Source organism: Esox lucius, chromosome 6 (assembly GCF_011004845.1).
Source record: "Esox lucius isolate fEsoLuc1 chromosome 6, fEsoLuc1.pri, whole genome shotgun sequence".
Taxonomy (NCBI): domain Eukaryota; kingdom Metazoa; phylum Chordata; class Actinopteri; order Esociformes; family Esocidae; genus Esox; species Esox lucius.
In genome coordinates this window covers 10412007-10436433 of record NC_047574.1, presented here as the reverse complement: position 1 = coordinate 10436433, position 24427 = coordinate 10412007, and the positions used below count along the sequence as shown (strand labels likewise).

The 24427-nt window shown below is 41.3% G+C and overlaps 1 protein-coding gene across 2 annotated transcripts in view; it reads left to right on the top strand.

Moving 5' to 3' along the window:
• The window catches only part of LOC105021378 (ligand-dependent corepressor), a 41602-nt gene extending 17366 nt beyond the window's left edge, over positions 1 to 24236 (top strand). Inside the window, exons 4-8 of one of the 2 annotated variants that reach the window (XM_020047250.2) lie at positions 2030 to 2162; positions 2350 to 2679; positions 3239 to 3335; positions 15208 to 15340; positions 15559 to 24236. In XM_020047250.2, coding sequence (XP_019902809.2) covers positions 2030 to 2162; positions 2350 to 2679; positions 3239 to 3335; positions 15208 to 15340; positions 15559 to 20715 — 5850 coding nt within the window. In that variant the 3' untranslated portion in view covers positions 20716 to 24236. Of the gene's footprint in view, positions 1 to 2029; positions 2163 to 2349; positions 2680 to 3238; positions 3336 to 5082; positions 11574 to 15207; positions 15341 to 15558 lie in introns of those variants that run through there. The other variant, XM_010889017.5, reaches the window with a different exon arrangement.
• Positions 24237 to 24427: the final 191 nt, after the last annotated feature.

Here is a 24427-nt window from a genome sequence, read left to right as displayed (position 1 = left end):
CAAGGATCTGTCTGTTTTCCTTAGTTCATCTTTTTCTTAATCCTGACCAGTATCTCAGTCCCTTCTGCTGAAAAGCATCCCCATGTTATGACGCTTCCTCCACCATGTTTCACCATCGGTTGATGCAGACATAGTGCTTGCAATTCAGGCCTAATAGTTTGAATTTGAACTCATTACATCAGACTTTTTTCATTCTTTCAGCGTCATTTAAGGGCCATTCGGGCAACCTCCCGGCACCGTATTTCTTTTTAGGCTCAGGAGTGGCTTCAGAGAGTGGGTCTCCTGAGATTTGTTTTTGCTGTTACTCTGTGAAGCGTGGAACCACTTATAAAAAATTGTTAGCCTTTCTAAATTACACTCACCTAAAGGATTATTAGGAACACCTGTTCAATTTCTCATTAATGCAATTATCTAATCAACTTATCACATGGCAGTTGCTTCAATGCATTTAGGGGTGTGGTCCTGATCAAGACAATCTCCTGAACTCCAAACTGAATGTCAGAATGGGAAAGAGAGGTGATTTAAGCAATTTTGAGCGTGGCATGGTTGTTGGTGCCAGGCAGGCTGGTCTGCTTAGTTACTGGGATTTTCACACACAACCATTTCTAGGGTTTACAAAGAATGGTGTGAAAAGGGAGAAACATGCAGTATGCGGCAGTCCTGTGGGTGAAAATGCCTTGTTGATGCTAGAGGTCAGAGGAGAATGGGCCGATTGATTCAAGCTGATAGAAGAGCAACTTTGACTGAAATAACCACTCGTTACAACCGAGGTATGCAGCAAAGCATTTGTGAAGCCACAACACGCACAACCTTGAGGCGGATGGGCCACAACAGCAGAAGACCCCACGGGGACCACTCATCTCCACTACAAATAGGAAAAAGAGGCTACAATTTGCACGAGCTCACCAAAATTGGACAGTTGAAGACTGGAAGAATGTTGCCTGGTCGATGAGTCTCGATTTCTGTTGAAACATTCAGATGGTAGAGTCAGAATTTGGCATAAACAGAATGAGAACATGGATCCATCATGCCTTGTTACCCCTGTGCAGGCTGGTGGTGGTGGTGTAATGGTGTGGGGGATGTTTTCTTGGCACACTTTAGGCCCCTTAGTGCCAATTGGGCATCGTTTAAATGCCACGGCCTACCTGAGCATTGTTTCTGACCATGTCCATCCCTTTATGACCACCATGTACCCATCCTCTGATGGCTACTTCCAGCAGGATAATGCACCATGTCACAAAGCTCGAATCATTTCAAATTGGTTTCTTGAACGTGACAATGAGTTCACTGTACTGAAATGGCCCCCACAATCACCAGATCTCAACCCAATAGAGCATCTTTGGGATGTGGTGGAACGGGAGCTTCGTGCCCTGGATGTGCATCCCACAAATCTCCAACTGCAAGATTCTATCCTATCAATATTGGCCAACATTTCTAAAGAATGCTTTCAGCACCTTGTTTAATCAATGCCACATAGAATTAAGGGAGTTCTGAAAGCGAAAGGGGGTCAAACACAATATTAGTATGGTGTTCCTAATAATCCTTTAGGTGAGTGTATATGCAGTCCATTGAATTTGCTGTCAGTGGACTCCAAATTTTCCAAAGGATTCTGACCGAAGACTCAAGTTGTAGTGATCTCAAGGATGGTCAAAGAACACAGGATAGGTCTGAATATGTATCTACATGAGATTCTGTATATCATTAAATCTGCACAAAGTTCTAAATGTGTTCTTGCTTTGTGTTCATTGGCTATTGTGTGTCGATTGACTGATGGTAAAACAATTTACTCCATTATGAATTATGTCTGTACCACAACAAAATGTGGCGAATGTGAAGGGGTCTGAATTACTGAAGCCGCTGTTTCTGAAAAAGTGAGTGCTCACACAAGACGTTGCGTTCATTTGTCCTATGACAAAGCTTGTCCCTCGTGCCTCAATGTATTCTTATACATCATCTTATACGGCTTTACGTGAAGTACTAGTCCAGTGCTTTCTCCACAACTAAGCTGTGTTTGTTTCTCTTTTTCCAGGAGCACTTAGTTGGCCTGAGCAACCAAGGCTTGGGGAGTGGGACTAAATCCCTGCTGGTCAAAGACCAGACCAAGGTCATCAGGCTTGAGAAGCAAGCTGAGGAATTCCTCAATGCAGTTCTCTACAACAAAGGTACGCCATTAGTTAACAAGTGTTTGTTACAAGCCAGCTCCAGTTGCACTGCAGACATTTCTGCAAGATTGAATATTGCAATTCTAGCAGAAATAGGCTGTTGAAGGAGAACCTTATGTTCTTATTGAGGGTCAACCGTCTCTACTGGTCTTGGTAAAAAATTGTTTTTGCTTTTTTTCTCCCTCAGATGTTCCTAGCTTCTCGGACCCGCACATTCCAGTAGTGGCTCGAGAGATAATGCAGAGGATGATCCGCCAGTTTGCTGCAGAATATACCTCAAAAACCAACTCTTCTCAGGACAGCCCCTCTGCCCCCCCTGCTCCCCAGAGCCCCCCTGACCAGACCCCGCCTCCCCGACCCTCGTTGCCCGCTGTGCTCCCTACAGTCAGCCCGGGTGGTCCCACGACCGCCTCTGTACCCAGCCAGAACCCGGTCCTCTCCAAGCTGCTGATGGCGGACCAGGACTCTCCTCTGGATCTCACCGTCAAGAAGCCGCCACCACGGCCTGTAGAACAAGGTAACACCCACAAGTTGGGTTGATCCCGTTTAGTCAATTGGGCCAATCATTTGGAAGTGTTTCATGGCGCTGTAGTCTGAAACACGTCTGTCACATGACTAATCCAATGTGTTTTGGGACAAAAGATTGTATCATTCTTAACTCTGGTGTATTAACCATGAGAAGTTCCACATGTGAATATACTTGCAACTATCTGAAATGCTTCATCCTCTCTACTGTAGTACTGGGAGGGTTGTGGCATTGTTCCAAAAAGCTCTCACGCATGGGAGATGTGGACAAATACATTTTGTCACAACTGTCAGTGATTTACAAAGTTAAGTCATTGTCTACCCTTAAAACGGAAACAAAACTAGTACATTAAGACGAGTTGGTGTTAAGATGAACCAGGAGACACTAGTGCTGCTAGTAGAGTTAACTCAAACTTCCTTTACAAAGTATGCTTCCACACATGAACATGCATAACATGGAACAAGACAGGAAGCAGTGGATTCTCTGTACTGCTCACTTAACAGAACGACTCTTGCTTTCTGAGTCACTGACCCTTGTGTTCGTTCCCTAGATGGCGTCCTGGACCTGTCACTCAAAAAGGGACTGGCGAGAAGCAGTGTGTCATCGCTCTGCAGCCCTCCGCTTTCCCAGACCTCCACTCTTAGAGGGTAAGAACGACTTCCTCTTTTTACTTTCTGTAGGGCTTTACCATAACCCACTCCCCTACCTGTCCAAACAACAGTTTGTAACTCTAGGTTGGAGCTCATGAGGGGATTTTCTGCAGCCCTGGTCCAGGATATCTACAATCTGTACAGGTTGATATGACTGTGTGAGATCAGTCATTCCATATGTGCATCTTCAAGGAAAGGAAAAGAAAAATGCTTTGGTGAAAATGCTTTGGTATCAGGAAATGAATTTTAAAATATAGTTTTAGATTCCAGTGGATTAAAGAACAGGTTAAATAATCAAAATATATCCCTGACCAATAGAACGTTCCATTCTGTTTATCATACATCACGTACAATGATCTACATTGACCAAACCTTCGTTTCAAGCTCCAAAAGAATTTAGGACCTTGAATGAAGTTAACGGTTTGTGCTTTGCCCAATGGAAATGCGTCGTGGTATTGATGTTAGTGCATTTATAACAGAGCACGTCATATTCATTGGGATTAATTAAGCAACAGTTGCTCCTCTCTCATGCTGCCCTCATTTCTTTAAGAGGCACTGAGTATGTGGAGAGAGGGAGGGAACGGGGCAAGCAGACGGTGATGTGATTTATCTTCGGCATTATCAAGCTTCTTGTGGTCTTGATCTGGTTCAGAACCTTATTCTCTGTGCTCAATGCAGAGATCTACAGTTGAAGGTCCATATATATGTATAGCTGGCATCTACTATATCACTCTCATGCTGCCCGACCTATGATTTAAGATCTCAAAGCTGAGTGATATAAGCACTGCTGGAAGAAATATTTATCACAAAGAGCTGCCACTCTTCCTTACATGGTATTGGCTTTTGTCTAGTCGTGTAGCAACGGTTATGTAAGGAGTATGCTTTTTTTTCTTCCTTCTATGTCTTTGTTCCCTCATCACGAATCACAGTATCAGCAGTCAAACAATCAATCACCCATGCGTTTAATGTGAGCAGTTTAAACCAGTAAAACGTTGTTGTGTTCTGTCACGTTTTGTGTGCCTGCTTGGGTGTCAGCCTTGAAGCGAATTATTTCAGATGTTTCTGTCAGGTTGATATTGTTGTGCAGTAAGTAGTCCAATTACATCCCATACTAATGGCTTCCTCTTTTATTGCTGTGCTTGTTCAGTGGTAACGTCACTCGCTAAGAGCTATAGTAAGCAATAGTTATTTGTTAACACATAGGCCTTGTGCCCTGCTCTGTTTTTAAATGCCAGGCTGCCTTTCAGCAATGACCAACATGCCCTCCTGCCCAGTGGAAACCCTTATGCCTCTTATTTTTTGGATTTATTTCATTTCTTTGCCCTGCACATCCTTTTATTTCATTTCTTTGCCCTGCACCTCCTTTTATTTAATTTATTTGCCCTGCGTATCCTTTTATTTCATTTCTTTGCCTTGCGTATTCTTTCTATTGTTTTCCTATTATGTTGCCAAACTGATAATTTGTAAAAAAAAAATTATAAAAACTAAAATGCAAAGCCAAAACAAAAAAATAAACAAATTCCCCAACATGAGCCTTTTTTGTTCTTTAAAGGAGCGCAAACCCACACCCACTCACACATTTTGTTTTTAGCTAAAAAAAAAAAGTGATGTTACCTAAGCAAGATCATCCAATAAAGGAGTGGCCTACATCCTCCCTTCCCCATCCCATCCTCCCTTAGTGCGAGAGACAGATTAAAGCACTGTGCAAGCTCTGCTTACACCCAATTTCCTTCCATCCAATCAGGCGTTCCCTGAGAGCTGACGGACAGGCCGGGCTGCCTATGAGGAGCCTGCAGGATGGGAGAAGGGAGAATTTCGGCCACTCCGCCCCTTTTAAGCCCTTCTCGCCTCTCAGTCATGCGCTGCACATCAAACAGGAAGTGAACCAGGACTCCGACCCGGAGTTGTCTCCCAACCAGAACCAGACCTCCAGACCCTTCGACCACCTCTGTCTCCTTTCCAGGTACGGCTCTCCGTCCTGGGCCTCCAAGACCCACTTCGGGGCCCTCCTGAAGCTGCGGGCCAACAGTGGAGCTGGGGACCACCTTAAAGATTTACCCAGCTTGCTGGAGGCCGCTGGGCTTTTCACCAAGTCTGCCTCCTGTGGGAAGGCAATTCTCCAGGAGACCCAGAGAGACCAGGAACTCTCCGTCTCCCACTCCCCGCCTGTCGATCTCAAAATTCCCCAGGTGCGATGCGTGGGAGGCCTGGGGGTGGACCTCTCGTGGGGCCCTCTGAGCTCAGATCCCTACAGCCTCTCCAGCCCCCAATGTGAGAACAGTCTGGGGAAGAGGCTGAGATCCATACTGCCCAAACAGCGTCTCAGAGGAAGCAGTGGAGGTCTGGACGGCCCTGCAGGGGAGAGGGAATATTGGGGTTTAACCGACTCAGACCGCCCTGCCCTGGGCGGCCAGTACCCGACCTCTGACCCCGAGGCGGACCTTAGCAACAAGCAACCAAGGAAGAAGAGAGGAAGGTACCGCCAGTACAACACAGAGCTGCTAGAAGAGGCTATAGGGGTGGTGATGGGGGGAAAGATGAGCGTCTCCAAGGCTCAAACTGTCTACGGGATTCCTCACAGCACTCTGGAGTATAAAGTCAAAGAACGCCTGGGTACCCTGAAACACCCCCCTAAGAAGAAGCTAAAGCTGATGAGCCGCATGGAAGAACTGGATGGTACGGAGCCCCCAGAGGCCCAAGAAGCTACAGATCCATCTCATCTGTCTCTGTATGGGAGTGGGGAGACTGTTACTGTGCCCAGAGAGAACGTCCGAGAGCTGCTCAGCACAGGTTGCTCACCGGATGACTGAAGTAGTTGCCTAAAGAAATGCAGAACTTGATAATGTGACGTTTTTACCCAAACCAGGTAATTGTTTGCATTAGCCAGACAGTGGCAGTGACTGAGGAGTCTATTACAGTAACCAGTTTGGTATGTTAATTTATTCCAGAAGCACTTTTTAATTTACTCTATCAATCCCCTCACTCAGTCTGACCTAATCATCTTAGGTCTTTAATTGTTAAAAAAATATTTATTTATGAGGTCTACTGTAAGTGGCTGTTTTTAAGTCTTTCTCTGCACTCTTTTTAGATTGTCCCTAGATGTCATTGTTGAAGCACTCCATATTTGAAAGGTTATGGGATTTATTCTGATGAATGGTTTTGTTTGTACTTTTAGAGTGCAGCACAGCAATCTTAATGGTAAGACCTGAAACTGCTTTAGTTATGGTGTGAACATAATCTAATATATTTACAGATGGACTAATGTGTTGAACAGTTGCAGTTGGATCAAGTCCTAATAATGTGTGCATTGATTAAGTTATGTTTTGGCACCCCTTACTGTCCTATAGCAGTACTGAATTATGTGCTAATGCTGGTCTGAAACAAGCTTAAGACATCAGCTTAATGGACTTATTTAGGTTCTGAACATGAAGCCTTCCCTGCACTCCACACATTGGATGTGGAATTGGTATCTTACGCATTTGGATCTACCTACTTACATGATTATTGAAATGGAGATTCATATTCGGAATTTTTTGTAATCTCCGTCAAACACTGGTCAGAAGCTCTTTCCCTGTCACTGTTAGGCCAATGCACAACTGAGTTTGAATAGACCAAACGGCAGCAGGAATAATATGCGCTTGCAAGAATGCATGCGACCGTTGTCTACTACTGAATATCTTAATGGACTTTTTCTTTTTTACCCAACAGACGCCTGTCTGCAATTTCACTTAGTTACTAACGGATTACAGCCCTTTCATTACTTGTCTTCACTCGTAGCCTTCACTACAACTCAGGATAATGTTTGTGTGGGCGGCAGTACTGTTTGAATGCGTTTATCTCCATCTTTATCAGAACTGTATATACTATGTAGATATCTATACACGAACATACCTCACTCATATGTCATATATATATATATATATATATATGCCTCTTGAATCTTATTCAGAATCATCTGAAAAGGGGGACTTTTAATTCGTACGCGAGCAGTACCTTTTTTTTGGGATGTCTTTCAAATATCTGCACCTTACTATCAGGTGTCCTCACAACCCACCTTAACTGATCTCCATAGCATTTATCTACCAGTTTAAGCCTTCTGGACATTTTATATCTGTGCGTCTCTGCAGTTAGCACAACAACGTTCAGGTGTGAAGTCGGGTAGCCTCGTTACCTCTAGGGATGACTGTCCCTACTTAACAGAAGAAGGCAAAGATCAGGGACAGGTGGAAATGTTCCTTCTTAAAGTTTTCTTTTCGTATTTACTATGTATTCCAAAAATGAAATATTTAGTTTATTGCTTTTGTCGCTTATGTTGCAGTTTATGAATGCAGTAAATTTAGTCTCGACTAGGTTTTTGCCACGTGAAGCGTAACACTGAGACAGTTCTGTAGATAAGTGTACAATATGCCGACGTGCAGATGATTTAGCTATTTCCGTTTTAACATTATAATGTTACCACACTCTTACCACATCTTACTTCCACCATCTCATATTATCTTTTCCTTTTGTAATACCTACCAATAACCACCTCAATTATATAGCAGGTTTTCATAGGCTACCTTATGAAACTCTAATCCAGAAATTCATGAAAAATACAATTTGTAAGCAGCAACCTGACATCCTGTTTTGAATGTACTGTACTAGTACATTACACTAGACGCCCTGTCAACAGTTTTACCTCAAGACATTCCAGAATGTTGGCTCATGGTTCTTGTATCAGGGTTTGCATTCCAGTATCGGTCATTAAATTGGTTTTACCACCAGTTTTTCGCAAATGTTTTAGATGCAGATTTCAATATGTTTATTTCCCGTTTTGACAGTTTTCACACCGTAATCTTTTTAGCCCACAGTTCAAAATTATTTGTGAATATTTCCAAAACTTTACTGATATCACGTTAAATTACAATAAGAACTTTCCTCAGGCATGGCTGGCACTTCAGTCTCCTTCAGGTTTATTTGATGGGCTTTACTGTTTCAGGTCAGTTTAGCATTATAGAATCTGTGAAATTTTTCAGGTGAATATAATTATGGTGAAAGCCAATATCATTATTGATTGCTATATTGGCCGCAAATTGGAATGAATCAACTATAAACACTACTTATTATAAGGCGTAAATGTGCAATGTATACTGTATTTCTAGAAATCTTTTGACAAACTTGCAAACCAACTGTGATCTACATGAATAGCCATATACAGATAATCCCCATGACAACACTTGCTGCATATGCGTTCCGATTAGATTTTTATAGTATAATTTTCTAGTGGATTACAAGTCAATGTTAATAACTTTAATCAGATTAAACATCTGGACTTCAAGGCATTTCTGTAGTACCATGACAATCATGGAGCCTTGCTCTTAGTTAAGTAGTAAATCCAAATACTGAGCCAAGATTAGACTATTTGGAGAGCATTAAATAAGGGCAGGGGTGTCAAACTCATTTCACCCACATTCGGCCGCATTCTGTCTGCAGTGTGGTTCTATCAGAATATGTATTTTTATTATATTTTCTTCTCTATTGTTTTGGGAATGTATCCCCTCCCCAAACAAATATATAGTTTTAATTTTTTATTCCCCATTTTATTTTGTCTTTAGGCATTTGCTTGCTGTCCATTCTTGCACCGCAAATACTAATTAAACAACACTTATCATACAAACCTGTTTTAATGTTGAAATGATAAATCTGCAGTAGCAAATCAGTGGGTTTCTACTACCTCATTCCTAGAAATAGACTGAACGTTTATCAAATAAATCTAATCTTCTTGATGCATTGGAGTTCTGCATGTAGCAACGCCCTGTAAGAGCCAGGTATATTAGCAAAATATTATTTGGTGGTACAGGATGAGGTGTTGAACATCAATGGCTCTTTGTTGACTTGCTGCTTTAAATTGTGTTTTGCCGTCCAAGGCCCATCTGGTCCACTAATATACAGAATAATTAATGTACTAAGTTGAGGTGATTACTACCTGGAAAATGTTGAAGAGATTTGGGTTCATGAACCCTGCTTGACTAATATTTTAAATGTGAGGGTGTTAAATGTTTAAAATGGTGTCTTCAATCTTAAGTTCTTGCGTTCTTAATTTTTATTTACTTTATTTTCACTGTTTGAATAGCTTCCCAATTGGTCAGAGCGATATTATTTGACTTCACATTCAATAATGCCTCTACGTCTCAAGTCATGTGATTAAGATTTATCTGGACAAGCTGGATGTTGTAGTCCTTTGACTTGGCAGTATTTATGGAGGGGCAGTATTTCTCCTCACTTAAATTACCCTGAATGTAAAAAATAAAGTTAAAAGTTATAACACTAATTCTACCAAACTGTACTCACAGACATATTTTACAGATTTGTATGTATATGTAAAAACATACTTAAATATAAAAAACAAATACATATGTTTATTGGTACATAGTAGAGTTATTTAGCTCTTATCAAACCTTCAGGGAAGTACAGCTGAGATGTCAAAACTACGGTCATTTTCCATTCCTCTGCTTTGACCAGATGTAGAAGAAAAGTGGTCTGATTAGACTGATTTGTACATACAGTATGTTTTGAGCTTACTGGGAAGAAAAAAGTTGTTTGCAATTGTTGTACATTTATAAGCTTTGTCTGCTTTTGATGTTATTTGCGTAGCAATGGCACTCCTGGAGTAGACTACTGCTCTGTAATATTTTAACTCCTAAAAGTACTTATATTAATGAAATTACTGATGGCATTTAAACTTTAAATATCTTATTTTATATTTCCGGAACTGTATGAAGGAATGAGATTTTGCATGATTGCCGTTGTGTGAATTGCGAACAGTACATTTGCTGTATTGTTTGATAAGTGGACAAGTGGAGTTGAATCCTGTCTGAGGGATTTGTGGGAAAACACTGAAGTGTATGCAAGGCAAATTATTGTCACAGACAAACTTTAAGACTTGAATTCTTAGTCAAAATCGGCCAGGATCTATACAGTGGCCTACTTTAAGATTTGTGTGACTAACTCTTAGTTACCATGGTTTCTTAATGTTTGCTAAAGACTTTTTACTCCCTATATGTATTGTAAGCTATGTGACACGGGTGTGTTACTGAGTCCGTGTTTTTGTATGTGTTTGTGAAATTGCCGTCCTTTCTGTTGTTGCTGGTGTCTCTAGCTCTACTTCTGCTTCTCTCTCCCATTTTCGTTAGGGGAAAAAAAATAAAATAAAGTGTGAACCGTTTTGTACATAATTCAGATAATCATGGTCAGATCTTAACTCACAATGTGGAGAGAGGGAGACAGAAATCCTCAGGAACAACCCCCTCTGACCCACACCCCCACCCTTGTCCTTCAGGTACTGTCTAATCACTCTTAGGCAGAGGAAAAAAGATATACCACAAACACCAAAAACGGGTCAGGAACTAGTTTCAACTAAACCGTGTCAGGTTTCTTTCTTTTTTCACGTGGATTTACATGGGGGGGGTCGTTTTTTTTGGCTTTTTGCAAAAGTAGCCTATGTTTTTGAGCACAACTGTGTTTGAGCCAAAAAAAAACATCCAATTGATTCTCAGCCGTGTTTCTTTTGTCTTTTTAAAACAATGAATGTCAGTGTAAACGTAGTTCAGGTAAGTTAGCCCAACATGGTTTTCAAGCTGCATTTATCTGCATTTATCTTGCCAGCTCACAGTGCCTCACACTCCGTTGGTAATTATCTTATGCTTTAACTGAATACATTTGGACCTACTCTCTGAGCATCTGTGGAAAATGTGAATGCTTAAAGAAAAAAAATTATTAAATATATTTTAGTAGGCCTTCTTAAAACTAAGGATTAACACTTCATTAATCAAACCTTTACCAATTAACTGTTCTTTTAATGCATGTGCAAGGTATTGGTTAACAAAATCATGTTGTGGTCTTTCCCTCTAACACTCTGACATTGAGGTATGCTTGGTAGCTTATATATTGCTACTTTGGTTTGACCGCCATACAGCTTTTACATTTTGCCTCTATAATATGGTGTCTGTAATAGTAATACATTTTTTGAACTTTGGAAATGGCCTGTTTCAGCCATGTAATGCTTGGAGCAAAGGGCTAAGGACTGTACAAACATTTTAGTTTTCTAACTTAATGTATTTGTCATAAGCAGTTTTGTTTCACCTGAAATACCCTTTTGAGTCATTGGTCAGTCATGTTAAATCGCAGAAGTATTAATCTTTGAATGGTTAATGCATTCAGATGCTCAGATGGCAGGCTACCTAAACCTAACTGGACCTCATTTCAATATTTGCCGTTTATAGTTTGGCAGATTCATAATGTTTGTTTTCTACTGTAATTTATTTATATATGTATGTTTTTTTTTTGTACTGTTATTAGAACGTCTTGGCTATGCTCAATGGTCTTTATAGTAGAGCGCACTTAAGGATCACTAAGTTAATTTGATTGCACTAGTACCTTTTTTTAATGCTTTTTGATTTGACAACTTCACTAATAAAATGTTTGCCCCTTATGTAATCTTTAAGCTGAATTGGTTGATATGATCTTGATTTTTATGTATGTTGTATTGAACCTGGTGCAGCAAGGATTAATTGTCTTTGTGCATGTGAAATAATTTACTCGATGTGTCCTGTAAGGAAAAAAACGCCATTTTGCAAAAGATCAGCTGTAACAATGTGATGGGTCAAATTCACTGGATGAAAGAATCACTTTTTAAAATCACCTATTCTTCTAATAAATTTTATTGTGAAAAATGTATGTACTGTCTTTTCAACCAAAAATGCTTTTTACAAATGTACAGTTTAAGTCAAAGTTTACATACACATTAGCCAAATACATTTAAACTAATTTGTTCACTATTTCTGACATTTAAAACAAGTAAAAATTCCATTGTCTTAGGTCTGTTAGGATCACCACTTTAATTTAAGAATGTGAAATGTCAGAATAATAGTGGAGTGTTTTCACCTTATTTTCTTTCATCACATTCCCAATGGGTCTGAGGTTTACATACTCAACTGGTATTTGGTAGCATTGCCTTTAAATTGTTTAACTTGTGTTAAACATTGTGGGCTGCCTTCCACATACTTCCCAGAATAAGTTGGGCGAATTTTGTCCCATTACTCCTGACATAACTTGTGTAACTGAGTCAGGTTTGTAGGCCTCCTTGCTTACACATGCTTTCAGTTCTGCCTGCAAATGTTCTATAGGATTGAGATCAGGGCTTTGTGATGGCCACTCCAATACCTTGACTTTGTTGGCCCTAAGCCATTTGCCACAACTTTGGAAGATTGCTTGGGGTTATTGTGCATTTGGAAGACAAATTTTGCTTTAACTTCCTGTCTGATGTCTTGATGTTGCTTCAATATATCCACATAAGTTTCCTCCTTCATGATCCCATCCATTTTGTGAAGTGTACCAGTCCCTCCTGCAGCAAAGCACCCCCACAGCATGATGCTGCCACCCCTGTACTTCACGGTTGGGATGGTGTACTTTGGCTTGTAAGCCTCCCCCTTTTCCTCCAAACATGATGGTCATTATGGCCAAACGGTAAAATTTTTGTTTCATCAGACCTGAGGACATTTCTCCAAAATGTGCAATATTTGACCCCATGTGCAGCAAACCCTAATCTGGCTTTTTTATGGTGGTTTTGGAGCAGTGGCTTCTTACTTGCTGAGCGGCCTTTCGGGTTATGTCAATTTACACATTTTACTGTTGATATAAATGCTTTTGTACCAGTTTCCTGCAGCATCTTTACAAGGTCCTTTGCTTTTCTGGGATTGATTTGCACTTTTCGCACCAAAGTACATTCACCTCTAGTAGACAACAGGTCTCCTTCCTGAGCGGTATGACGGCTACCTGTTCCCATGGTGTTTATACTTGCATACAGTTGTTTGTACAGATGAGCGTGGTACATTCAGGCGTTTGGAAATTGCTCCCAAGGATGGACGAGACTTGTTGAGGTCTAGAATGTTTCCGGAGGTCTTGGCTGATTTTTGATTTTCCCATGATGTCACGCAATGAGGCACTGAGTTTGAAGGTAGGCCTTGAAATACGTCCTCAGGTACATGTTCAGTTGACTCAAATTGTCAATTAGCCAATCACAAGATTCTAAAGCCGTGACATCATTTTCCGGTGTATTCAAAGTATTCCAATGGCACAGTCAACTTAGTGTATGTAAACTTCTGACCCCCTGGAATTTTTATATAGTGAATTATAAGTGGAACAATTGTGGTTAAAAAATTGGTTTTAATGAATTCAGAAATGGTGCCAGTTGGATTTTTAACATATCCAATCAGTTAGGTGAAGTAGAAGAAATTAGAAGAAACTAATTTTGTCTCATGCACACCACTTATGTTTGATTTTACAACTGTACATGGCACATGAATGTTCTTGATGAAGAATGTCTATTATGAGTCAGTGAATAATTTTATTTCACTGATTTCATAATGCACATAATATACACAGTACACGTGTTATTCTCAGTCTACCCTGAATTATGCCACCGCGATCAGAGTAGCAAATATGTTTAAATTTTACTGCCGCACATCGCCCACATCTGTACTTAAATATTAGGGTTTTTCAGCTTGCAAGATGACTTGTCGATCAATGACTCATTCAGTTCCATCCACCAGTTCAAAAGAAGAGTTATTTTTTATATATATATATATATGTATATGTATATGTATATGTATATGTATATGTATATGTGTGTATATATATATATATATATATATATATGGTAATGAGACATATTGCTACACCCTCAAAATCAACTGTTTTATTTTACCCCAACATTTCCGCTTTAACTTTTGGATGCTGTATCACTTTTTTAATGTATGAAAAATACCTCTTACACTTGACTTTGCAATCTGGATGATAGGTTTTGTGTTTCTGACAAATAATCACTCAATGTTGGCACCATGATGTACCAATAATCTATATCTTCATTAAATGTCTCTCCTAGCACTTATCTGTGACTGGTATTTTGTGTTTTCATGATAACATTTTATTTATTAACAATAGGACATTGTAGATGCTGTGATATCTACAATTAACCAAAAATTAAATGCAATATGCTACAGTGTCAAAAACTTAACTTCTCCAGCATTCCAGTGCCATTGAAGGTAAGCATTTCCCCGCTGAAGTCTGTTACATTACTGAATTGCAGTCAGGTCAAGAGGAAGATGAGCAAGCAGATGGTCTTCCCTGAGATGGTCCCTGACTGCAGAATTATTTTGGTTGTGTGAACACACATTCATCCGCTATCCTGCGGCTGTTTTCTGACACTTGCAGATGAAGTTTGATGCAGTGGCCAGTTGGACATACTGCCAAATTCTCTAAAACTGTAGATAGCTTATGGTAGAGAAATTAAAATGAAAATTCTCTGGCAACAGCTCTGGTGGGCATTTCTGTAATCCGCATGCCAACTGCACACTCAAAACCTGACGTGTTATTGTCTGTACAGTAGATTTACCTTTATTGACCACGCTGTTTAATCAGATCCATAAAATGCAACACCTGTCAGGTGGGTTGTCTTTGCTAAGGAGGAATGCTCACTAACTGTGATGTAAACACGTGCGCCACATTTGCAAATAAAATTTGATATATTTTTGAGTGTATGAAATATGTAATTGACCCAAAACTTTACAGTTTGCATTCATAATTGTTTAGTGGTAAAGTGGTTTTCTCTAATTTATCAGCAGGATAAGTATGACATATCTGCATCTTTAAAATGGCCTATAGCAATTACTCAGCACCTAATCAATATCCATTTGGCATTATCTTGGCATATGTTGTAACCTTCAATCTGATTAATGTTCTCTAGCTTTTATTGAAAATCTATTTATTGGAAATGTGTAGTCCTACATATGTATTAATGACATGAACCTAATTTTACTGTTTTGTCTTGTAGTGAATGTCTGGAGCTCAGTCCAGCGAAGGCCAGGGACCTGCAGTCCACCTCGACGCTAGAGCAGTTCATGGCCAAGTTGTGTCTGCATCACCAGAAACAGATTGTCGACGCTCTGGGCTTCCTACAGACAGAGGTCTCTATAAACGCTATTCACGTTTGTTTTTTTAAAATTCTGTGCAATTTAACTATGATTGACCCTGAAAAACAATCACAAATTACATGAGGACGCAGTACGTAAAACGTAAAGATACAGCACAGTAGAGGACGTTAGAAACCCTAGCTTTGCTGAGTGATACTGCCGTTCCTGTATCTTATTGAAGTTTGAATAACCTCACGGTTCTCCTTTTGTAGGTCAATGCTATATCCTCCTCCAGCACTTCACCAGCATCCAAACCTGCTTGTTCTGTGGAGCCCAGAGCCCTCCCGGGTCCTGGCCGTGCACTCTGCCTAGAGACCCCGGAAAGGGGCCGGACAGGCCAGAAACCTCCCTTTGCTTCCACACCAAAAGGACCGGTGGAGAGGCGAGAGACCGTTAGTACCAGGTGTAACAGGTTTGCGATGCCAGAACAGACCCCTGGGAATGCGATTTCACTAAATATGTCTGGAGTTGCTGGACAGGCCTTGGATCTTGGTAAAGCTGGCCCGGAAGATTCTAAGGCTTTGGCCACCCTTCTTAAAAGTACAGATGATAGTGAGAGTAAACGTCTTAGTGATCATGCGCCTCTTAAGATTAAAATTATGAAGTCTAACAACCAGGATAATAAGCTATCCTGTGTGCTCACCACCTCTCTTCCTGCTCTTCCTGGTACTCTGGATGAAAGGCAAAGCAATATAAACTTACTGACTAGAGCAGATACGTATAGTGCTGGACTTGGCTCTTCTGTGAAAAGGCAAGATCATGCTAGTCACTCAAGACAAAGAGGCTCTTTTGGACAAGCCAAAGACAAACTGGTCAAACAGAGTCCACTTCAAAAGACTCCAACCACATTAGCCCCAGTTTTCCCCAGGACAGCAAGGAAGACGATCAAGGGATCTCCCTATCATCGGCCTAGGGACTCTTCTTCGATGTGTCGTTTTGTAACTGATCCTGACCTCGGCCACTGTGATATTGTTTACATCAACAAACCCATCACAGAGTGTTTCCAGGAGAGGCAGCACCGTCTTCTCCCACGCCGCAATGCCAGGAAAAGCACCAGAGGTCACATGTATGTGGAGGAGATGTGGGAGCTGAAGACTGTCCGTACATTAGCCAGGAAGTCTGCCCGAAATGATGGGGGCAACTGTCCTGCTCCAATGCCAGAGATTATCACTCTGGTCACCCCTAAACAACTGCTTGGAAAGCCTGAGGGTGTACCTCTCGCGGACATGCCCTTTGCTGGAGGCTTTGTAGAGACTGTAAGTCAGAAAACCCCCTTGAAGCTTCAAACAGAAAAGGCTATGGATATAGAAGCTGCTGCAGCATCAGACAGTGAGGTGGAGCTGGTTGTTGAGACTAGTCAGACAGACCAAAGTCAATGTGAGGAGCAGACTGCCCCTCCTCCTTCACGGAGTCCTCTAGTGGAGAATACCATCTCAGAGCTGCCAAGGCAAAGCCTTGCACCAGAGGATAATTCCACTCAGAGCCTAGTTGAAACTGCAGATGAGGATTCAAATAATGAAATGGTTTTGAATGGAAACACAGAGCAGGTGGTGATTGCGAAAGATTTGAACCCAGAGCCACCTAAGACTTCAGAAGACTCTGAGCTTGTCCAAGATAAGCTAAACTGTGTTCCAGAACGCCAGAATGTTGTTATTGAAACCCAACAAGAGGTTTCTGAATCCTTGGCCCCTTTCCTTGAACACACTGGAGATAAGGAGGTGGTGGCAGTGAGGGCAGATACAGTTGAAGGGCATGCAGAGCCCCAGGATCCTCAGAGTTTAGTTGACCAGAAACAGTCTGAGGCCTTGAGTGGAAAAGAAAAAGCAGAGACTGACACTCCCACAGAAGGTGAAATGGCGGATTCGCAAGAAACGGGAAAGGTTGGTCCAGAGTTTGTTTCAGGTGATGGCAACAATTCACCTGAAGAGAGAAATGTTAAGGCTGAGTTGGCTGTTGAAAAAGAATTTGATCAAAATTGTTCTGAAAACCTGAGTACTCCAGCAAGGTTGAGTCCTTCAGGTGTAAAGGAAGCTGCAGGGATTGATGTTGAGAACATGATTATATGTGGATACGTGAATGGCAGACCTATAGCGCAGTCTGACAGATGTTTGCGTGAACGGCCAGCTAAAAACACCCCAGAATCTACTACCAAGACTAAACGACCGCCAAAGTCTTCTCTGAGTGAAAAACAGACAGACAAAAATGAGAGTGTTTCTGAGATTCCACACATTTTAGCTGAGGGTCCTCATAACACATTCACTGCTGTGGAAAGCGTCAAAGGCCCGTTGTTAAAATGCCCCAACAAGTCCTCCTTGAAACAGTCTGGGAAACAATCTGATAACGTGCAAGAGGTTCCTAATATTTCAGCCCCCACAGCTGAATTGATAAAAAGCCCTGTGTCCAAACGACCCTTAAGAATTCCTAAAGCTAAAGCAACTCAGGACCTGCCTGATACAAAAACGCCTGTGAAAGCAAGCCAAATCTCATCTGATACAAGTACCACTATTATCCCTATAGCGGAAAGGCAGAGCATCCCTGACACTCCATTCCCAAACACACCTGTCAACTCCCTAAATAGCCCTGATTCCAGACTCCTCAGTTCAACCAGACTCCAACAGGATGCAGTGGTTGCCTCCCCTCCCGTCCTTGATTCCTCCCCTCCCTTGAATGTTACCTCACCTTTACTCACTGATGCGTCCCCTCCCTTTAATGTTGTTTCTCCTTCCCTCCCTGACGTTCCCCCTCCACTCAATGTTGCCTCATCTTCCCTACCTGATGCCTCCTCTCCCTGCACTGTAGTCTCTCCTCCCCTACCTGATGCCTCCCCTCCCCTTCTTGTTGCCTCTCATGTTGAAGGGTTTGATAACTTTATTGCCCCAGAACAATCTACCTCCCTCCTACTCACTGAGCTTAACCCTCATCCTGCTGCCTCTTCACCTGATCAAATTAGTGCTGTCATCCAGAGCTCTCCAGAGATGAAAGTTGAAGTTCAACCAGCTTCAAAACCCACACCTTGTGAAACACAGAATACTGCAGTGGAAACTAAGATGCAAAGTAGACCCAATCTCAGGTCGTCAATGATCGTAGCAAAGGAAGTTGAAAAGGTGGTAAGTCCGCAAGTTAGCAGTGAGAGTTCTGCTTTCCCACATGGTACAAGTATTAAAAAGAATCAGGCACAAAGACAAAGGAGTCCACTAAGAAGCAAAATAACACCCAAAAAGGAAGAAGAATCAAGCAAATTGTCTTCCCTCAAGTATTCGCATGAAACAACTTTGACTAAGAAAGTTGAGGAACCAGCTTTAATGGAGAACAAATCTCCTGGACGAATGCCATTAAGGAGTGAAAGTAGCAAAGCTGACATGCCCAACCAGTCCGTTACCCTTGCTACCCCAATGGCTGCAATGGAGTCTAGGAAATCCGCATTAAGAGGTCAGAGGTCACCTACGCTCTCTGCAAGTGCTCCGATCACCGCTGAGAAGTGGAGTCAAGTGGCATCTCCAAATAGGCTTAAGTCCCCAGTGAGACACTCATCACCCATTAGGATAAAACCAGCAAAGAGGATCAAGTCTCCACTAAGAGATTCTCCTTTGTTCGTCAGTTCTCCTTTGCCTTCCAGCTCTGTTACTCCTCTCCTACTCCCCAAGCTGGAGCCCCCAGTACAGACTAGACACAAGTTCTTGGAGTTGCTAGACGTGGAAGAAAACCAACAGAGAATCTCGGTGCTGAACACCAGGTTTGATAAGATGCATAGAGGCTGGGTCCAGCTGGACAAAGAGGGACATCCAGCACCCAGACACAAGAACAAGGGAGACCGACAGGCAGCGATATGGAAGAGCAAGCGCCGGGTGCGTAAACCCAAGTCTTTGGAGCACCAAAGGTTCTCTCTAGTTCAGATGCTATTCAAGAATGATTTGGACCTAGCCAGTATTTGCCGTTGGTACATGGAGTCAACAGAAACCCAATCCCTGGTCATTGTAAAGAAGGTGAATACCCGTCTTCCCTCTGAGACCCAGTTGCTCTTCCCTGGTATGTCCCAAAGGCCTTCCCAAGGGGTCTTCCCTAGCCTGCAGGCTGAGCGCTTAAAGAAACACTTGAAGAAGTTTGCCATTGCTTCCCCTGTGAAAAGCAATCCCAAGAGCCAGAAGCTGATTGCTAAAGCCCTGGCTCAAGAAGTCAACTTAAGTTCATCCAAAGGAAAGGAAAAAAGAGAGCTGACAACGGCCACTCGAATCTCCACCAAAGCTTATCTCAACTCTGCAGAGGCACAGATACCACCAACTGATGGTCAGAAGGCCTCTGCAAAAGCAAAGAACCCAACCAGCGCCCGGATTCTAAGGAAGTATTCTAATCTACGGGAGAAGATGCAAGGTCAACAGAGCTCAAAAAATCCAAAAGGGGCCACAAGTATAGAATGTGAAGCTTCCAAAGTCAAACCCTCTAAACCCAGAAATACAAAATTGGCAAAGCCTTCTAAGTTGAAACCGCTCGCTACCCAGGGACATAAATTATCTGTTTCTAGTAATAAAAGTGTGAAGGAGCTACGTATAGTCAAAAGAGAGCGAGCGCAGCCATCTCCTAGTAGAAAGAATCAAAATAAAGCAGTTGTTCATGAAAGATCACTCAAGACTAGTAACAGCAGTAGAACCTTAAGGGTTCTCAGTAGGAAAGGGAGTGCATTACCACAGAGGTCTCCACAAAGAGTTATGAACCCAAAAGCACAGAAAAACACTGCCACCCTCCCCAAGACTGACTCAAACAAAAAGCAAGTTGCAGTGGAGAAGGCAGGAGTGGACAAGACTACACCAACAAAAGCAGATGAAATGAAAGCACAAACAAAGAGGCCCTCTCAAAGTAGAGTCTTTGAGACTAAAGTCACTGAAAGTAAGGATGCTGAAAGTAACGGCCCTGAAAGTGCTGCAGAGACTCAACAGAACATGGATTTAAAAACACCAGGCTCTCCTGACCAGGTACTCACAAGGTCACAGAGAAAGATTGAGGCTACTCCATCCCCCTCTGTCCCTCAGAGTTCCAGTCCTAAGCCTGCCACTAAGAAAGCCAATGAAGCCACACCGTCACAGAGTGGGACTCCTAAGGGTGCCATAAAGAGAACTCTGGAGCCCACCCAGACAATTAATACGAGCCCCACGCCTGCCATAAAGAGAGCCAATGAACCTGCTCAAATTGGAACTCCTAAGGGTGCTACAAAGAAAGCTCTGGAGCCCACACACACCATTAGTACGAGCCCTAAGCCTTCCACAAAGAGAGCCAATGAACCAGCTCAGACTGGGACACCTAAGGCTGCTACAAAGAGAAATGAGGAGAGCCCCCAAACGCCAGCAAAGCGCACCAGGACATCCCTACAGAAATAAAGCTTGTATCCAGACGAACTGTAACATCCAAGCAAGTGATACCCATTTTTATTTTTTTTGTTTTACCTGGAATATACTAGAAATGACTGGCAGTACCTATTTTTGTGTACCCAATTTGTATTGGTAAAATATAGTTTGAATGGAGGGCCTCAAAAGATTTCTTGAGCTTACCAATGATAATGCTTTTGTTACGCTTTAAAGGCAAGATTAGTGGGTTCGCTGTGTTTTCAGAGTGAGTTATTCTTGGACTGATGCAGTTTTCTAAACCGGTCTGAAACCGGTTTTGTCTTTAGTGCTCTAACTTGGCTGGAGTTGGGTTTATCTGTATTATAAAATTGTCAGCCATTTTTGTCTTTAATTTGATGCTTGGTTCATTATTTATTCAGACATCAGCATGTTTGAAAATAGTGGCAATGGTGCGAACATCCGCACAATGCTGCAAAAAAATTATATTGATGTTCTCTGACTGCAGCATAGCAAGCCAATCGATCTGTTTAAAAGTAGCCCCGGTTCAAATAAACAATCTACTGTAAATTTAGCATATATTCATTCATGTCTCCAGCTCATCTCATGTCTCCGTGTCTCCAGCTCAAGCTCATCGGAGTTGTGACTATGATCAGGTGCCTTATTTATATGTTTAGAAACCCATAGGGAATGTTAGTAGCTTCTAGTGGCTAAAAGGCAGTTTTAGCATGGACATCACCATTTAAAGCATACCGACTTTAAATGTAGTAATGTGGGTGGGACAAATTTGTTCTTACGTCAAACCAGTTTATCAGGCACGATTATACGAAGTTTCACCAATTTTACTACAGTGCAGTCCATATGGAATTAAACAGCGACAAGTTTTGTTGTTTTATCACTACTCCAGAATTTTTTATTTGAAATGGAAGCAATGACTAAAGAAGTGTGTGCACAATCCGCATAATTTAAGATTTTCGTTCATAAACCATGAAGTGTTTAGGAATTACAGCCCTTTTTAAATGGTCACTCCATCTTTGGGGACAAAAGTAACAATCCCGAAGTTATATTTAGTACTATGTTGCAAATCCTTTGCTTTTGATAACTGCCTAAAATCTGCAAACCGTAGGCATCACTAGACCCTGGTTATCTTCCCTGGTGATGGTCTTCCAAGCCTGTATTGTTGCCATATTTCCTGGAGCATTTTTACCTGGAGTCTTGCCTTCATCATTTGAAGCGCATGCTCCGATTCAGGTTGGGTAATTGGCCAGTGAAGAACATTCCAGTTTTTGCAGTTTGTTTTAGGGTTGTCCTGCTTTAAAGTGATGTGCCGTCCAATAGGTTTTGAGACGTGGTTGGTGTTGAGCAGATGAGATATTTCTGTACACAGAATTCTTTCTGCTGCTCCCCACAGTCACATACTCAAAGGTAAGCCAGTTCCAGTGGCAGCTATACATGCCTAAGCCATAACACCCCTTCCACCATGTTTCACAGATGAGGTGGTATGCTTTGAATAATGAGCAGCTCTTTTCTTTCTCCAGCCTTCCCCTTTTTATCCCAATGGTACAGGTTAATCGTCATCTGTGCATTAAGAGCTTGTTCTGTAACTATACAAGTTTTCTTTTCTTTTTTTCCCTTTATTTTAATTTTTTTTATTAACCCTGGCCATTCTGGTCTTTGCTTACCAGTGTGTTGCATCTTGTGGTAAACCCTCTGAGGTAATGCTGGTGTTGTTTTCTTTTTGATCGATGCCCACATCCTGGGGAGAATTATTTATCTATTCAACAGTTGAAAGGGCATTTCTTTAAAGCATTCTTCAGTCATCTGCTAATGTGGTCTTCAGAGTTCTGCTAGTTCATTTGATTATGCTGAGCTTGTCTTCTTGCTTCTTAACAATGTACCAAGTTGATGATTTTGACATACTTAATGTTTTGGTAGTCTTCCCTTTAACCTCTTACTCATTGTTTTATTTCAAATCCTGTGTTGTGTATGGGGTGCCGAGGCAAAACAACAAAACGAGTCACTGTCCAAGTAATTATAGACATAAAGATGATGTATTTGATGGGGCTGTCCATGTTATCAGACTTTCATAATGGAAAATGTTTTGATGCTTCCTCTAACCTTCTTCATAGTTAGCCACAATAATCTGGACATTGCACAGTTAACATGTACTGTATGAGGGCGAAAGGGAGAATTTTAGACGCTAGTATTTGGTGCAGGTCTGCACACGTCATGTTGATGTGGTCTTGCACGTATAAAACTCAGTCTTCAGGTATTGTGTAGTTCTTGTCAGTTCTGAAGCACTGTATCAGATGTGTGTCTGTGTATTTTCATGCACCACCTGTTTATCCCCCCCCCCCCATGGTCACTATTCTCCAGTCTTCCTGCTATAATCTGGCCCTGATTCTAAGGACGTACTCCTTTTTTCTTTTGAATTCCTGCAACAATGCGTCCTTGTTATTCTGAATTATTCTATTGTAACTTTATTTTTTTTTACGTGTGAGATGTTAGCAATTGCCTCGCTAGGCTGTACCTTCTGATCCCGTCCTTTCCGTTTTCCCTGATTGTCATTAAAGTTGAATCGAGATGTTGTCCATCTGTTGTGGTCATGCTTTTGCATACTCAATCTTCCGCTAGTGTTCAAGTTTTAGCAGAACTCTGGCTACTTAAGTCTTTCGCCTGCGCAAATATTGCCCACTTTTGAAATGCAGCCTCCACCTTGTCTACGTGTAAGAAAAAAAAGCTATTAGGTTGGTTCTTTCTGGAAACTTCTAAGACTATGCATGCATGTAACTGAGCCCCTTCTGTTTTAATGAGCATTAATGACTGATGAGCCCTTGAAATGTCATTGGTCAGTTGTTTTGAAAGGAGGTAAAGAATTTCTGCTGTTTCACAGCAGATTGCAGGGCAAGGTGCTACATGGATCCTCATGTTGTATCAAACATTGGATGGATATTTTTTTATTTTATTTTTCCATGCTTTGTGATCTCGTACGGTATGTGTTTTTTCCTGTTATTTTGAGCTGTTGCAGTATACTCGCCCCCCGGTGGCCATAAATGAGAACTGTTTGAGAAAAAGAACTGTCTACGTATAGTCAGTGCTATATCCCAATGTAACAGAAATTACTTGTCTGCCATGTTTTATGAGCGTGTATTTTATTTTCCAGATTTTGTTTCAGGAAGACGATTGCATAGTGTGATTCCCTACTATATCAATAGCTTGATCTCCGTTTGTATGTCAAGAGATGAAACATTTTAGCACAGTGTTTATTTTTATTGTGGTTCTTTCATTTAAAGGTAACTATTTGTAAATGCAGAAAGGTATAATTCATGTTTTATATTGTTATTTAAGAAACCCCTGAAGCTGAATACAATAGACCTAAATTAAGCAGTCCACCAAATATCAAACTTGAACATGTTTTATTCTTTACTGTGGATATTTATAATTTGATTTTGTATATTGGAAATAACTGATTTAATTTGTTAATCCCAACAATAAGACATCTTAAGTTAGTGGCGTTTTACTTCTTTGCTGGAGTTGATAAAGATGTTTGTGTTTTATATTTTGTCATGCTTCTTTTTTCGCCATTCAAACTCTTCAGTGTTTTTTATGAATCTACTGTCTATAATTTAACTGCTAAAACTATGGGAATTACCTAAAACAGAGCATTACCAACTTTAATAATCTTATCCAATTCTGTGTTACTAACATAATGGAATTACTATCTCACTACCTCCCATGTTTTTAGATT